The 18,052-nt window shown below is 37.4% G+C and overlaps 1 protein-coding gene across 1 annotated transcript in view; it reads right to left on the bottom strand.

The window, feature by feature from the left end:
• Positions 1 to 18,052, bottom strand: part of cdm (importin-13-like protein cdm) — a 168,834-nt gene that overhangs the window by 119,461 nt on the left and 31,321 nt on the right. Inside the window, exon 5 of the mRNA XM_068228660.1 lies at positions 12,302 to 12,506. Within this exon, the coding sequence (XP_068084761.1) occupies positions 12,302 to 12,506 (205 nt within the window). The remainder of the gene's footprint in view (positions 1 to 12,301; positions 12,507 to 18,052) is intronic.

The following is an 18,052-nucleotide window of genomic DNA, read 5'->3' as shown; positions in this document are numbered from 1 at the left end:
TTACACTGGTATTATAAATTTACTCATTCGGAACAAATATTTCAGATTCCCTATGGGAATCAACATCTATATCATTGGATTACAGTATTCGCGTTTACAGGATATGGTTCAGGTAGCCATTTTCCATACATGTACCCAATTGGTCGAGCAGGATATTGATTTCAATGTAATCAATATGTAAGAAGTAACGCTATTGGTTGGGTAGGAACGCCACATTTATAATCAACCAATGAACATTACGGTTTTACATCTCTACCTTAAGTACTGCATTTCGTTTATTCACGTCTAATGACACATTTGTTGTTTATCTTTTGTTCATGAAGCAATGTGTGTATCAGTGTGCCAGTTTCTTTCGCCAATATGGATCAAAAGAAGCAAAAGTAGTTTTGTTTAAAAGAAAAATGTGATATACTTATGAAGTGAAGAAAGGAGGGGAAAAGAGGAGAAATAGCAAAGAAATATGGAATCAGCCCTTCAACACTATCTACTTTTCTAAAACAGAAAAGTAAGACAGAGCAGAATATTGATGCTGATGCCCTTGGCCCACAACAAAAGAAGATGAAGACAGCAGACTATGAGGAGGTGGACAAAGCCATTTATACATGGTTTGTCGAAATGCGGACCAGAAACTTTCCTGTCAATGGTCCACTGTTGTGTGAGCGTTCGTGATCCTTTGCACATTCGCTTATTTTTCTGGAATTTATGGGGAGTACTGGTTGGCATCATAGGTTCCAGGAAAGATATGGCATTTCCCACAAGGTTGTAAATGGTGAAGCAAACAGTGTCGCAAAGGAAGTTAAATCTTCATGGCGGATGGAGACACTATCAGCTGCCTTGAAAGAATATTCGCCGACGGATATTTATAATGCAGACGAGACTGCATTATATTAAAAATTAATGCCGAACAAAACCCTTGCATTCAAGGGAAATAAGTGTTTTGAGGGTAAAGCTCAAAAGAACGGATAACGACTCTTTTGTGCACCAACTCCACAGCGACGGATAAACTGAAGCTTCTCGTAATTGGGAAGTTTGGGAAGTCAAGGTGCTTCAAGGGAGTACAACATCTGCCCTGTGAATATAGGCACAACAACAAGGCATGGATGATATCAGTGATCTTCAAAGAGTGGTTGCTGTGCCTGGAACATTGGATGAAGGCCGAAAAGAGGATAATTTTTCTCATCTTAGACAATTGCTCCTATCACAATTGTGTACCTCGACATTTGGAGCATGTGAAAGTTTTATTTTTGCCTCCAAATACTACCTCAGTTCTGCAGCTACTGGATCAGGGGATAATTCACTTGGTGATGCGGCATTACCAAGCTCGTGTAGTCCAGCGTATGCTATATAACATTGCCTCAGAGAGAGACATTAATGTCAACTTATTGGAAGCAATGCAGATGTTCAGTGCTGCATGGGAACACTGAAAGAAGAGGTAATCAGGAACTGCTTTAGAGAAGCTAGAGTGGGTTATGGAGAAGACAACATAGCAGAAATTGAAGAGTTGGATGCAGAAACAGAGGAGAACTGGAAGCATTGTGTGAAAAGTTGGATGTGCCAACAAGTGTAAATCTTACTGATTATGTCAACGTGGACCTTGATGTGTTAGTGGAAAAGGAAATTACTGAAGAAGATATTGTGGCAGATATTATAAGTGATAGGAATCCGCGTGATGATGAGGTGGACGAGGAAGATGTGCCTCTAAGTGTTCAAGAGAGTTTGTGCAGGCAACAAACATGCCACGTAGTCAGGATTTTCTGTCACGAAGTGATATGCCAGAATCTGTGTTAAATTCAAGTGCAGTGGTTGCTGACTACCTTGAATATTCATTTGTGTCTGGAGTGTTCAGAAGAAAATCAGACTTTTTCAAAAAAATAAAGCCGAGGCAATAATGTAAAATTTGAGTTGCTGAAAACTTCTTGCAAGTACCTGTACTTTATATCATTACTTCATGAAAATATATGTATCCTAAATTTCCTCTCATTTAATAAATACACTACTAAGGTTTTTTATGTGTAAATTCAAGTTATAATAACGTAGATTCTTCAACAGGTTTAGCAACAGGTGAGTTCTTAAGAATTGACTTCTTTCAGTATAACAAAATTTCACTATAACAAATTAATTTCTGAGGTCCCCAAAATTTTGTTATACTGGGTATTTTACTGTATTTGCTTTTCCTCCACATTCTGCACATCATAGCAGCCTATATAAGCAATGTAGACCAATAGGTCCTGCTGACTTTATCATTCCACACATATTGCATCCATCCCTGCCGCTTTTCCAGTTTTCATTTGTTTAACAGCCATTTCCAACTCTCCCATTGCAATATCACTCTCCATTTCTGGATCATCCTCATATTATTTGTCACATTCAGGAGTTTATCGAAATAGTCCTTCCAGCTATTTTTTACCTCCTCTGGGTCTGTTATTACATTTTCACTCTCATCCTTCACTTGTTTCATGTAGATTTTTTATCAATCCATACAACATCCTTTTTCCACCATTTACATCCTTTTCCAACTCTCGTGTGAATCTCTCCAAACATTTTTGCTTTTCCTCATTTACCAGTTTTTAACACTTACTTTTACTTTCCTTATACTTAATCTTACTTTCTTTTTTCCTATCTCTATTCCATTCTTGCCATGCATTCTTCTTTTGTTTAAAACCTCCTTCACCATTTCATTCAACCCAAGTGTCTCCTTTTCCTCCACTCCCCCCGAAGTTCTGCCACAAATCTTCACTGCACAGCTTACTGTATACTGTATAATATAACATTGTAATCATGTGCATGCTTAACCCTTGGAGTGCCAAGCTCTCTTGTAGATTCCCATAGATAAATTGCCGATCTATTTTGGCTGAAAATGCAGGGTATTTTTTCAAATAACCTGAGATATATTTGATGTACCTGCCTGTTATTTTTGTTTTGAAGCAGAAGGTTTGTTCTACCAAAAGTATGCGCCTTTGAACATTTCGGAAACAGAAAACCTTTTTACAAAATCCTAAATTTTCAAAATTTGTAAGTTGTCTCCTCAGGTTTAATTGTTCTGAACATAATAAGTAAGGACTAAATACATTTTACCGAGATCGATAGCTGCAGTAACTTAAATGCAGCCAGTATCCAGTATTCGGGACACAGTGGGTTCGAACCCCACTGCCGGCAGCCCTGAAGATAGTTTTCCATGGATTCCCATTTTCACACCAGGCAAATGCTGGGGCTGGTCCTTAATTAAGACCACAGTTCTTCCTTCCCATTCCTAGCCCTCTCCTGTCCCAACATCGCCATAAGACCTATCTCTGTCGGTGTGACATAAAGCAACTTGTAAAAAAAATTTAAAATACATTTTATCACTATCACTGTTGTTGTCAATATCACTATTTTCACATGGATACACAATCAATACATTACCATTCAATTCTGAGAGCTCACTATCATTTTCTTCATCAGATTCCAGCAAATAACTCAGAATTTCTTTGTAACGTTCAATACTTGTGGATGCTATTGTTTGTTTACATTCAATGTGCACAGAATCAAAGAGTATTAATTTGTTTATGTCTATGGTCTTTGGAACAACCAATACGGTCAAAGAAAAGTTAGCTTGAACTATCTAGTTGGTCGTGACACCGATACAATCTCATCTGCCTTCTAAGTAGAACGCTAAGTTAAGAAATCTGACGATATGATTAGATCCTATTTAGCAATTTTGGTCATTCTTTTGAAGTACGACTAGATTGTAAGTGGCATTCTAAAAGTTAAATAATGCATGACCATCATTTAGTAATTTTACAACAGCAATGGGCCCAGTGAAGAGAAGGGTTGAACAGGAAGGTAGTACAATAGAGATGTATACGGTAGAGGTTAAGAAGGAAATTGAGAAGTACGAACAAGATGTGCGTGTGCCCGATATAGAAAAATTTTACACCAAGTCTACATTAACTATTTGCATAGTATTAAACAAAAGGGAAGAACTAAAGGGTCTGGAGGCAGCAGAAAGAATGATGAGTATCAAAGCAACGGCCATGTGTTCTAGAAGATGTAGGGAAGTTGAATCTCGTGTGGATCATTTTATATCAATACATATTTTTGGGTTGTGGAACGCATCATCTGTGTTTCAATCATTTCTTATGGAAAAATTTGCTTTGATGTACGAGTGCTTTGGATTACAAGCACATTTGCTAAACAAATTACGCTCAAAATCCAAGGCTTCAATGTCGTAGTTACTGGGTGTTTTGCACAACACATTCCTATATATCTAATACCAGACACCACACTCATTACAACATATAGGCAAAACTAGCCGATTACAAATATCTGGGGATGGTAAGCAAACGGCATGACAACACTGAACAAGCAGTTGCCTACCGAACAACATCTGAAGATAAAGACGTGTTTCTTAAAACAAACTTATATTTTATTTAGTTTTGAAGTACATTGCTTGAGGTTGTCTGCTTCTGCTATTTGTGAACTCATACTAGCATAGCAGAGTATTGAGAGCTGAGACTGTTTTATAATCAATCATTACTGATCTGCATTTAGGGCAGTCGCCCAGGTGGTAGATTCCCTATCTGTTGTTTTCCTAGCCTTTTCTTAAATGATTGCAAAGAAACTGGAAATTTATCAAACATCTCCCTTGGTAAGTTATTCCAATCCCTAACTCTCCTTCCTATAAATGAATATTTGCCCCAATTTGTCCTCTTGAATTCCAACTTTATCTTCATATTGTAATCTTTCCTACTTTTAAAGACACCACTCAAACTTATTCGTCTACTAATGTCATTCCACGCCATTTCCCCAGTGACAGCTCGGAACATACCACTTACATCATTACAAAGGAATAATTTCTTGCAAATAAAACACAACTTAAAGCCGATTCTCTATTTTTTAATTATCTGCTAAAGGGTGCACAGCTTAGTCTCATATATATGGTATGTAAGAATACTGTTTAATACAGTGGAACCTCGATTCTCCGCTTTTGGAGGGACCAAGAAAAGAAGTATAACACTGGAAAATGGAAAATCCAGGAATTAATGAAAACCATCAACAATTTGGCTAAACATTTCAAAAATGAAATACATACAATTACAATCTTGCAAACACTCCTTAACCAAACCAAACTACAGCCACAATGGGCCTTTCCCTACCAAGCAAGCGCTGCTCAGCCCAAAGGCCTGCAGATTACGAGGTGACACATGGCCAGGCAGCAATGGAGGTCCTTGGTTCACAACCTGACCTGGGAAGACAGAAACAGGAAATGAAGATGATGATGACATGGCCAGTGTGACGAATCCTCTTGGCCGTTATTCCTGGCTCTCTGGACTGGGGTCGCCATTTCAAAATTAGATAGCTCCTCAATTAAAGGTAATAACGTAGGCTGAGCGGATCTAAAACCAGCCCTTATATCCAGGTAAAAATGCCTGACCTGGCCGGGAATCAAACCGGGTCCCTCTGGGTGAGAGGCAGGCATGTTAGACCGTGAGACCAGCTTCAAACATTAATTACCGGTACGCGAGTTAAAAATCTTGATACTTCATGTTCAGTGTTAATGGGGAAACTTCATCAGTTTCCCATGAAAACTTCTTTCAGTTCAGCAACTTTGATCAGCCAAATTCTCCGAAAAATCTAATAACATCAAGCCAAACAAGAAGCAACAAAAAGAAGTTTTTTATTCTCTAATATAATAAAATAAAGCACATTAGATACAAAAGTGCACAACATGATGGTGAAATCCCTTTTCTTAATCTTCCATTGTAATTTGGTCACCGGTATACTTTCGTAGTCAGTTTCTGGAAATCTTGTACAGTGTAAATTAGGCCTACATCGAATTTTAAAGGTTATGTTGAACTCGAGAACTGGTTTTGAATGTATCGATTCTCAAAAAGTTCTCGAATGCATTATATTCAATTCTGCCTAGCACTGATCACAATCAAATTGGAAAGAGAAAGGATATCATCAAAACTTCAGAAATTATGGTTATTCATGACCTTGAGCTCAGCTGGAAAGTGCGCTTGCTGCACAAGTCAGTATGAGTGGGAAATAATACAAACTTTTAAAATGTAATGTGCGCAAATAAAACGACTGCTGTTTTCATGACATTTGAACACAAAAACATAAAATTCCCAGTCTTATATTAGGACCCAAACACCAATAGGCAATGCCAAGACCTCCCATGGCTTTAGGCATGTAAGTTGCAACATCTGTTCTGGTCTCGGTAACAAGTTTGTATTATTTCCCACTCATACTGACTTGTGCAGCGAGCACACTTTGCAGCTGAGCTCAAGGTCATGAATAACCATAATTTCTGAAGTTTTGATAATATCTTTTCTCTTTCCAATGCGATACGGTATACGATAATATTAAAATACTAGATTTGTGTTAAGAAGGAGCAGCTTTGATTCCTGCCCGAAAGCCCAGGGAGTATACAGTGCCCTGAGGGAAGTGCAAGAAAACCTGTTTGGCGATACAATCGAAAAAGTAAAAATATAAACATCTAACCCTGCATATAATGTGGACGTTTTACAAGTACAAACATATGACGAAACTCATTCCATCTTCAAGTAGAGCTGTCAAAATGCGCTCTGTCTTCTTCCAATCGGACTTTGAATTACGTGATTTTTAATTAACTGCCAACTCACAATTCAGAAACGCCAACTCTTGCCATGTCACAAAATATTCTAAGACCCATTACTGCATGCAATTAACCTTGAATCACAGTTTAAACCTTTCAAATGCTATGGGAAAAACCTATACTATTTCCAAAATGTACCCAACAAGGTGCATTTACAGTATTCAAATAATGCCCTTGGCAAACATAACCTCACACAATGAAAGACAGAAAAAAAAAAAAAAAAAAAGCATGAATAAAAGATGAGTAGAAATCTATGCTAGGTCCGCTGTGCAAGTGCTTTATTCATTGGATTACTGTACAGAATGCATTTTAGATGCCGTGTATTTGCATGGAAAGTACCTGATGCCCTTAAAAAATTGTGACTTTCATTGAATTTTCGTATGATGAGCGGAGAAAATCTCTCGCTTCAGTGTGCATTATAACACAATACAGTGACTCTATCCTTGTACGATTTCCCGCCAGGATCCTTCTCTCGTAACTCAGAAATGCCACCCCTTGCCGCATCACAAAGTTTTCTAAGACCCATTAATGCATGTAAATCACCTTCATTCACAGTTTAAACCTTTCAAATGCCATGGAAAAAACACTATTTCCAAAATGTACCCAACAAGGTGCATTTACATTATTCAAATACAGTCAAACCTCATTAATTCGAAGTCGTTGGGACTAAAAAATCGGACTTCGAATTACGTGATTTCGAATTAACCGCCAATTAGCAATTCAGAAGTATCAACCCATGCCGCATTACAAAATATTCTAAGGCCCCGTTACTGCAGCAGTTAACCTTGATTCACAGTTTATACCTTTCCAATGCCATGAAAAAAGAACTATTTCGAAAAATGTATCCAAGAAGGTGCATTTACAGTATCCAAATAATGCACTTAGATATCTCACTGGCAAACATAACCTCACGCAACAAAAGAAAGAAAGAAAGAAAGAAAGAAAAAAGAAAAAAAAAAGCATGATTCAAAGACGAGGAGAAATCCATGCTGGTTCCCATGTGCAAGTGCTTTATTCATTGGATTACTACTATCCTGTATGTATTTTAGATGCCTTGTATTTACATAGAAAGTACCCGATGCCCTTAAAATCAAACTTTCCTACGACTCTACTCTTGTACGATTTCCCGCCATGGCACTTCTCTCGTACTTCAGAAATGTAAACACTTGCTACGTCACAAAGTATTCTAAGACCCATTAATACATGCAATCACCTCTATTCACAGTTTAAACCTTTCAAATGCCGTGGAAAAAAGAAAAGAAAAAAAATTCCGAAATGTATCTAACAAGGTGCATTTACAATGTTCAAATAATGCACTTGGATAAATCACTGACAAACATAACCTTACGCAACGAAAGAAAAAATCACATGATTCAAACATGAGGATAAATTATGCTGGTTCCCCTGTGCAAATGCATTATTTTTTTAATTTCTGTACTGTTTGCATTTTTAGATGCTTTGTACTGACATGGAAAGTGCCTGACACCCTTAAAACATTGTGGCTTATCGAACTTTCCTATGACGAGGGGATAAAGCTTCTCGCTTCCATATGCATTGCAACGCAATACAGTAATCCCCATCCCCCACCCTTGTAGGATTCTCCAGCTGGCACTTTCTCCTTTAAAACCATAAGACCGTTTGGGCTCCCATTAAAATAAAGCAATGCAGTTTCGTCGGCAATGACAATATTGTTTGGTGCCTTTGAAGTTATTATATGAGCCACGTTTTTTCGTCAACTGTCGGCATCGCCAGTGTTCGCGGATCCTGTTTTTCCGCACACTGCCTGTTGCGTGATATTACGGCGTTCCTTAAAAGGTTGAATACAAAAGAATTCGAATTTCATTCAACTTAGCAATCATAAAGCGCACTGTAGACCCACCGAAGTGAGTGTAAGTGTGCAAAGTAGCCATCCACATTCCGGAACACGCGCACTATTATGACGCGGATAAATTTCTAGTTGAAATTACTCTGTAACATACTGTTGTTTTAAAATGTAAAGGCAGTTTCGAATTAAAAGTCTGAATATCAGTAATAGGGCAGACATTGTACTTCGAATTACGAATTATCCGTATTTCGATTTAAACAATTTAAATAACATGCAAAACTGTATCTCATGTTTCCGGGAACGAGAGCTTCTTCAAATTAGGTGGGATTTTGAATTAACCGATTTTGAATTATCGAGGTTCTACTGTAATGCACTTGAATAAATCACTGGCAAACATATCTTCACGCAACGAAAGGAAAAAAACACATGATTCACAGACGAGGACAAATTATGCTGGCTCTCCCAGTGCAAATGCTGTATTTGTTTTATTACTGTACTGTTTGCATTTTTTTAGGTGCCTTGTACTTTCACGGAGTGCCCGACACCCTTAAAACATCGTGGCTTATCGAACGTTCCTATGACAAGAGGAGAAAGTCTCTTGCTTCCGTGTGCATTGCAACACAGTACAATAACACGCACCCTTGTACAATTTTCAGGCTGGCACTTCTCTCCTTTCTCTCCTTTAAAACCATCAGTCCGTTCAAGCTCTGCATTTAAAAAAAATGTAGTTTCATCAGCATTGACAATAATGTTCGGTACGTACAAATTGACTACACGAGCCATGCTCTTTTGCCAACTGTCGGCATCGCCAGTGTTCGCAGATTTTGCTTCTTCGCACACTGCCAGCTACGTGATATTGTGGCATTCCTTTAAATGCCGAATACAAAGAATTATGATTTCACTCAAACTTAGCAAATATGAAGCACACTGTAGACACACCGAAGTGAGTGAAAGTGCGGAAAGCTACCCCTGCTCATTCCGGAAGACGCGTTCTATCATGACGCGGATAAATTTTAAATTTAAATTACTCTGTAAAATACTATTTTTTAAAAATGTAAAGGCAGTTTTGAATTAAAAGTCTGAATTTCAGTAATGGGACCGACATCGTCCTTCGACTTACGAATTATCCATATTTCGAATTAAACAATTTAAATAACACGCAAAACCGTACCTCATGTGTCCAGGAATGAGAGTTTCTTCGAATTAGGTGGGATTTTGAATTAACCGATTTAGAATTATCGAGGTTCTACTGTACATACCCGCATACATACATACATACTGTACCAGACACCACTGGTCACCATAACATAATTTTATAAAGTCCGATATTTGTAACGGTACAGCCAGAGTTTACATGAGTTCTCAATGGTATGGCATGGCCAGGTATTCAGTGTGCAGTCCACATCAACTGTTCCACGTTGCCGATGACACAATAGCATGTGAACAAGTCGTGGCGATCTAGAACCTGCCAGAACATTTTCCAAAGTCTAAACTCATTGGAATTTCATATAAACAATATCACCTTGTAGCCCATAGTTCAAACGTAAACCCAGTAAATTTGATGAAAATCGACCCATGGAATTAGAAGATATTCAATGAAATAGAAATACAATTTTCCACGAAGCACAAGAGTCTGCCCGGCTAGATTATATAAAAGAGAGCTGTTTCAACTGGGTCATCAGTTCAAGATCAGCACCCACAGCCGTAGCTTTATGCAGGCTGGTGAGAGTGGATTTATACACGACGTTCGAACTTGGTACTTTACGCAAAGAATCTTCAAATGGACTTGTAAATTCAGTGGATGCTATGACACTTAGAAACTTTTTGACTGAATATCGCAGTGACTTGTGATGGTTGTAGTTATTAACTTTATGTTTCTAACCGCAGTTTAAGAAGTTAGTAATTAAACAAGTGACAGTATTTGAATAGAAGCTACTTAAAGCTTTTAATACCAACAATCACGTGTGAATTGAGAACATTTCTTAGAGAATTATAAACTACTTAGCCCCCTGAAATTGACTGTTCCACAACCGTACTTTGTGTACATTTAAATACTGTGTTGAATAGTGATACATTCGTGACAAGTGTGAGACACTGAGTTGTATTTTTTTCTTTCACATTCAAACTCTGAACTTCTCAAACTGTTGTATTCATGAATGAGCTTTACTGTCGTGTGTTACTTCTTATAAAATTATGAGACTTACACTTCGTCTTCATGAGTAGACTTTATCATTGCGTGTGAACACTTGTAAAATTACGTGAAATGAGCTCTACGATCAGATTTGATTTCTGCAACACCATTTGTGAAATACAATTTCGTTAACAAACTCTGTTTCTATTGACACTACTTTTAAATTTGATTTTATCAGTGGAAGAAAATTTTGTTCCCAAGTAACGACACTTTTAATTATTCATAATAAGCTATGTGACATGATTTACAGACAATTGACCTGTGCTATAGATAGACTGTGATATCTGAGTAATATTACTTATGAGTAATTGAATTGTGCTTTTAATAAACTGTGATATCCGAGTGACATTAATTACGGGTGATAGGATTAGGTGTGTAACAGACTATGATTTCCAGTACAAAGTCTTGAAATATGCTGCCAGTGATTGAAATAAATCACTTGTATGCACTTTATCAAATAATATGGTATGTTAAATAGGACACTCCCAAAGTAAAAGATAGTCAGTTGAACTTTTTTGTGTTCTACAACTATATCTGAATACGATAAATCCTGACAAGTGCGTATCGCAATCATCTACACCTGTCAACGAGGGAAGAGAAGACTTAGTTTGACGTGGGACATCGGACCTTGGTTCAACGAGGGAATCAAACGTGGTAACACGACATCCGACTACAAGGGACTCAATGTGTGGTTCACTGAACTACATGTTCTCCAGTTCAGTCCACTGTTCCAGTAATATTGTGATATAACTGCTTAAAAAAAAAAACTTTGTGGTTCCACCAGACTAACTTCCCATTTGTGGAACGGTAGAATCAGTGATTTCGAAATGGGTAGCTCAACAAGCACTACAAACTTTAACTGGAAATCGTTCGGGTCTAACGCAATCGTTTAAAGGGCAAGATTAAATTTTACAAGACAAACTTTATTTACTATTTTGCAATTTTTGAAATTTCAGTGTTAAATATTTAGATAAACTGTAAGCAAAGGTTTACGTATCAAGTGCTACAAAACTGTAAATAGAATTCACAATACAAGTGATAGAATATTTAATTTAATCATTTTCTGTTCACTAAAAATGAACTTATTCTCAAGAAAGAATTTATCAGAAGAATTTGTTACCTTAAGACATAATTTATTTTCATTTAAGAAAAACTCTAAGGACTTGGAAAAAAGTTAGTTATTTTTGACAAGCCTATTTGCGTGATAAACATTCTTTACTTTCAATCATTTCAACAAAAGCTAGCCATTTTCTTTTATAAATCCATTATCAAGAGAAATGATAAGGGATCAACCGTTTGTGTTCAATGACAGGAATAAATGTTGTTTTTAAAAAAATATACTATAATTTTTCATTCACCTCTGTACCGCTCCAGAAGAAATACACCCTCCTACGACAAACACTCATGCCTTATTTTCCTGGTACAATACATGCATACATACATACTGAAACTGGCTCTCAGAATTCACATAAAAGGCAGATAAAAATCTGGAGTATTAATCAATAATTATTGCCACAATTATAGTTCAACTACTCTCAATTTGAATCATGACATTACTAGAGCAACAGCATTTTTATTTCTCTTAATTAAGAAGTTTCCATTAATTGAAATACTCATCGGAAATATGAGTTGCCTTTCTTTTCTGCTGATACGCACACTTACTAACCCAGATATGTAGCGATTTGGAGAAGAGGAACTGCTGAAGGCCACGGCCACAAGATGTTCTGAGAGCTGCGTACATTCAGGCAGAGGGACACCAAGCTGAAGCCAAGAACTAGCACACCGGACAGCCTGGTGGATCACCTCCCATGAGCTCTCATTGACAGTGGTACATGTATTGGACGAGAGAATTCCTTCCAACAAGGCAAGAACTAGAATGAAACAGTCAAATTGTATTCATCAGAATCATAATATGTTGTCAGCTTTGCAATGGAATATTACAAAAATTAACAGCAAGTAGGATTTTAAAAATTTTACATAACAGAATAATGCTATCAGTTAATAAAACTGTTAAAACAGATAAAGTGTTACAAGTGAATATCTCTTAAATGAATAGATGAAACTAAATTATTTGTCTTCCATAAGTTATTGGTGGAAGGGGCCTTCCAAACTGTGATATGGGAAATATTTTCCTGAGAACCATTATAGGGTGCAACTTCAGAATTGTAAATGGAACTATGATAAAATATTCTGATATTCTGGTTTCTCTTAACAAACTAAGCAACTTTCATAAAAAATATATCTTCTAAAATGAACTATTGAGCAGTTATAGGGTGTTTTCACTGAACTATACACTAGTAAAAGAGACAGCTAAGTGAATAAGCAAAATGATAAATACCCAGGGGATTACATTACCTCGTTAAATGTTCAAAGTAGCCTCCATTAACATCTAAACACTTTGTGATTATTTTAGAAAGGGTTTCTCTAACATTTAACAACATGCAGGGGCTAATAGTGTGACAAGCTTCACATATTCAATCTTTCATATTCTCTTTGGCTGTAGGTGGTGTGAACATGACTTTGTTTTATTTGTCCATACAAAAAGTAGTCCATGGTTGTTATATCAAGTGAACAAGGAGGCCATGCTACAGGTCTAGCCCATCCATGTTCCCTTTTTTGCCCTGAAGTTGGAGAGTGGCGGTCAAACCTGTTTAGCTTCTCCCTGAAGATCCGATAATAGTTTCTCATGTTTTTCTTAGTAAAGTCATTATTTATCTTCCGGAGTAGTTGGTCCCCTTGTTCCCTCTTAACTTTCTTGATCCCCTTGGACACCATCTTCCTAGTTTGCACAAAGTGTTGCCAGGCACACTCATTCTTTTTGGTTTGCCAAATGTGCCACGCCTTCTTCCTCAGATCAAGTAGTCGATCACACTCTTCATTCCATCATTTGTGCTTCTTTGTCCTGGTAACAGGTGCAAGCTGCTTTGCCTTGGTTACAAGACTCTTCTCCATCTGCTTCCAGTCCCGATCTCCTAGGTCGCTGGTTAACTTGCCCCTTTCCTCCTTGTTCTTCTTTATTTTTTCCGGATCATACCTCCTTCGTGCAAGATTTTTCCTTTGAAAGTTACTCTTGGGGATGATCTTCAGTTTCACTTTGGATAAGTAGTGGTCCGAGTTGAGGTTGATGCTTTGAGAACCCTAACATTTTGGATTTCCTTATGAAATTTCTGCTTTATCGCAACATGATCTGACTGGGATTTTCCCAAGAGAGGGTTAGGTGATAACCACGTCTTCTGCTTTCTTGGTAATTTCTTAAAGGTAGTTGACTTTAGAACGAAATTGTGTGCCTGGCATAATTCGATGATCCTAACACCATTTTGGTTGGCCCTGTTTTGTGTTCGGTAACACCCCACTATATGCCTGAACCTTTTTTCTCTCCCCACCTGGGCATTAAAATCCTCTAGAAGGATGATATTATGTTTATCGGGTATCTTCTGGATTGTGTCATCTAGTTTATCTCAGAATAGTTCCACCTTCTCCTTCTCCTTTTTGTAGTCAATGTTTATAGGGGCGTGAACATTCACAATTGTATATACTTTGTTGGTCGACTTAAACGTGAGTGTGGATAGCCTTTCAGATGTAGACTCAAAGCTTATAATGGAGTCTAATACTTTCTTGTTGATTACAAAACCTGTTCCAAGATGGGGAACATTTTTCATTACTCTTGTCCCTGTCTTCCCCTTAAGTACCCTGAATCCTCCCGATTGAAAGCTGTCCTCATCCAAGAACCTGGTCTCTTGCACAGCCGTTATGATGATTCTACGTTAATTTAATGTGTCTATAAGAGTCTTAAGTTTCCCTACTTTCAAAAGCGAATTTGCATTAAAAGTGGCTAAGTAATTTGCTTCCCTGTATTTTATTTTGTTTGAGGTTCCAGGACGCTCCAATTCATCTTTGCGTGATGTTACAGACTCCCCAGAATCCGAATATCTGCTTGCGCACTTATGTGCACATGGGGTAATTAGTTTCACATCACACTTTTCCAAGATTGATAATTCTTTGAGTTCTAGAGGTGACTTCTAGAGTCACCTTTTCTTACAACTGAGGTTGCTAACCCTGGAGAATTATTCACAGCTGCTGACCAAAGGGCGCCCAATTTGGGAACAGCTGCTTTAGGATTTTGATTTGATTTTTAATTCGTGGTGAACTCCACTAGACTCTTACGCTCTCTCCGCTATTGGGAATCAGATTCCTCTTCTGACTCTGAGACCGTTGACCAGGTTTCAACTAGTAACCCTAGACAGGGGCCCTTACAGGGTGCTACCATCCAGAGCCAGATGGACCCTAGTCTTTCCTCATCACTGGAAAGCACTTATTTATATAATAATTTAAGTAATCTCTGTGGCCCACTAGTGGCCATGATGCTGCCCATATAACTAGTAGCCATGTTGTTGGCCGTAAAGTCTTAACTGACAAATATGTTATTGATATAGAAATATAACTATGACCATACAACATTTTCAATTTTCATACAACACTTTCAACTGATAAATTTTGTTTGATTAAAAATGTGACCAAAGAGTTGAAAGGTTATTAACCAGGAAAGAATAAACATGAACTATATGATCTTTCAGGTGCTATCTTCTAACTTCCATGGTGACTTCATTTTTCTCGATGAGGGAACGGAATACTAAATTATGGAACAAGCGACAATCACATAAAAAGACACATAAAAAGTTAACCTGACTAACTGCTTGGACAAACAGGAATCCACATCACAACAAAAGAAATATTAAAACTACACACACTTCCAGTCCTCCCTGGAAAAAGCTGCACTCCACAACCAAAAATTTGCAAAAACATGTATGTGTATACATATATTTACAGGAGCTCTTTCCTCCACCAGTTGGTGTAGCCTACAGCTGGTGAAGTGAATTTGTGGGAATGTGCCGTGTGGTTGTGGAATATTGGAAGTAGAAGGTGCACTGATGTTAATATGTGTGTCCGACATGTTTGATTTTGGAAATAAGTGCAAAGCTAGTATATTGAGCGCAGGTGCGATGCTACCCTTTCCTAACTGGTCAAACAGTTTACCATAATGAAAATCTAACCTCTGATTGGTGGAGAACCTGTATCAGAATGAAACTTGATCTATAATGAGCCTCATTAAGATTCAGTTTTCTGGCATAAATATTTATATTTTGGCATTAACGAGCATAAAGAACATTTATAGTATGTTAGGTAATTCTACAGCCATTCTAAGAAAGAGAACCAGATTAAAATAATATACTGATTTACACAATTATTTAACTACATACTGGTACCCGTTCCTTTCATAAAGCCACATTGGTTTTGGGCAATGTGAACAATGCCACAAAGGCGTGCATCTAGGAGCTGCTCGAAGATCTTCATTGTATGACAAAGCAGATAAATTGGTCCATAGTTGGAGCAGTTTCTGACATCGCCTTTCCCTTTCCAGATGGGAATCGTAACACTGGTAAACCAACTAGAAGGGGCACAGTCTTCCTCAATGATCTTGGTGATAAACCTGCCAGGAACACAGCTGCTTGTGGTCCAAGCACTTCCACACCTCCAGTCCAGTTGCCTTCCCGTTTTCATTATCTTAATGGCGACCTCTACTTCAGAAACCATGATGGGTGGAGCTGGATGATACACAGAATTTACTGTTAGTGTTGGTGAGTGAAGGAATTCTTCATTGGAGATCTTTTTTTTTTTTTTTTTCAAAATGTTTCTTCAGTTGGTCTTTGTAACAGTTTTTGGTTTTCATCCATTATGGCCATGACATGTCCAATATCCTCCGTGGAACAGTGACGACTTGTCGCTGTTGCTGCTGAGTGAACTGAGTAGCTCAGTAGTTGCTGTTGCTGCTCCCAAGCCAGGATAAAGGAGGAGGGTTCAACATCTGGCTTACAGGAACAAGCCGGTTGGTAAAAATATCTGTTGTAACTAAATGCACTGGCTAGAAGAAATATTATAGATGAAGTATATACATTAACTAAAATAAATGTAACACTATATATAATTAATTCACAGTCACAGACAAGGCCTAAATAAAACATGGTCATATGTAATATTAAATTTAAATTGAATATAGCATTACTTAAAATGTTTTGAATTGACTTGGGTAAAAATTCTTATTATGAAGACATCACTGTTTGATGAGACATTTGTTGTGTTAGATGCCAGCTGAAGGTGGCTGTAAGAAGTTTCATTACGGTTGATACATTGTCAATTCTGTGTTTTACAATAAACAGCACGCTATGGCGAGTACGGCATATAACGAGAACTCCGTTATAACGACAATTTGTGTCTGTCCCTTCAAAATGACCATATTAAACTGTGTATTATCCTTTGGTTACAGCAAGAGCCCTATCACGCATCCGTTACTACAAGGGATTAAGCGCGCGGAATTTTTTCTGTTACCGATATTTATGCACCCCAGCGATTACGTTGCACGCAATCAATCACATTCGGTATCATTTCCTCGCTATGTCCACTAACGAGTTTTCTCGTTGACATTCGAAGGCGATGTCGGAGTCGGTTAGTAATACCCATCGACAGCTGTTCTGTAAAGAAAATTCAAAATGAAAGAGAACTTCTTTTGTAATAAATGCGTAAATAACGTGTCCAATAACAGTTGTTAACTCATAAAAAATAAAGGCTGAATAAACGATTGCATAATTTTAATGCTAAATACTGCAATTAAGTAAGAATGGGATACACCTCAAGATATGGCAGAGTACATAATTCATTTCAGAGTTTAGTTTATGTTTTCTCGCGTCTGTTAAATTACAGAAAGGATATTATCATATAAATTTATAGCGAGAAGGTTATAATTACTCTCCAGGCGCTTGAAGTATGTTTTCATCATACGTATATTACAGTTAAGTTAGGATAGGTGACGCTGTTTGAATATGAAAACTGAAACTTTTGCCACAAAATGTGATCGATCATGTTCGGTACGATATAATTTTCGCACTATGTGCATTTGCGAGCACATAGTCGATATTCGAAGGCGATGTTATAGTTGATTAGTAATACCCGTTGACTGTTGTTCTCTAAAGAAAATTTGAAATGAAAGAGGATAACACGTTTTCGTGATAAATGCATAATAACGTGGCTGAGAGCAGTTGTTAACTTGTTAAAAAAAAAGGCTGATAATTTTAATGTTATATACTGAAATTAAATAAGAATGTGATACACCTCAAGATATGGCAGAGTACATCACTGATTTCAGAGGATAGTTTATATTTTCTCACGTCTAGCAAAATTTCAGAAAGGCATTTTTTATGTAAATTTTTGGCGAATGTGTTATAATTTCTCTACATACGTTTGAAATTTTTCATGATACATATACGGTAAGCCTCTGGAGTGATACTGTATTTCTCCGAGTCCAAGACGACGTTTTTTTCTCAGTATCTCATATTAAAAATCAAGGGTTGTCATGCATTCGTGG

Source organism: Anabrus simplex, chromosome 1 (assembly GCF_040414725.1).
Source record: "Anabrus simplex isolate iqAnaSimp1 chromosome 1, ASM4041472v1, whole genome shotgun sequence".
Taxonomy (NCBI): Eukaryota; Metazoa; Arthropoda; class Insecta; order Orthoptera; family Tettigoniidae; genus Anabrus; species Anabrus simplex.
This window is presented reverse-complemented; position numbering and strand designations above follow the sequence as displayed.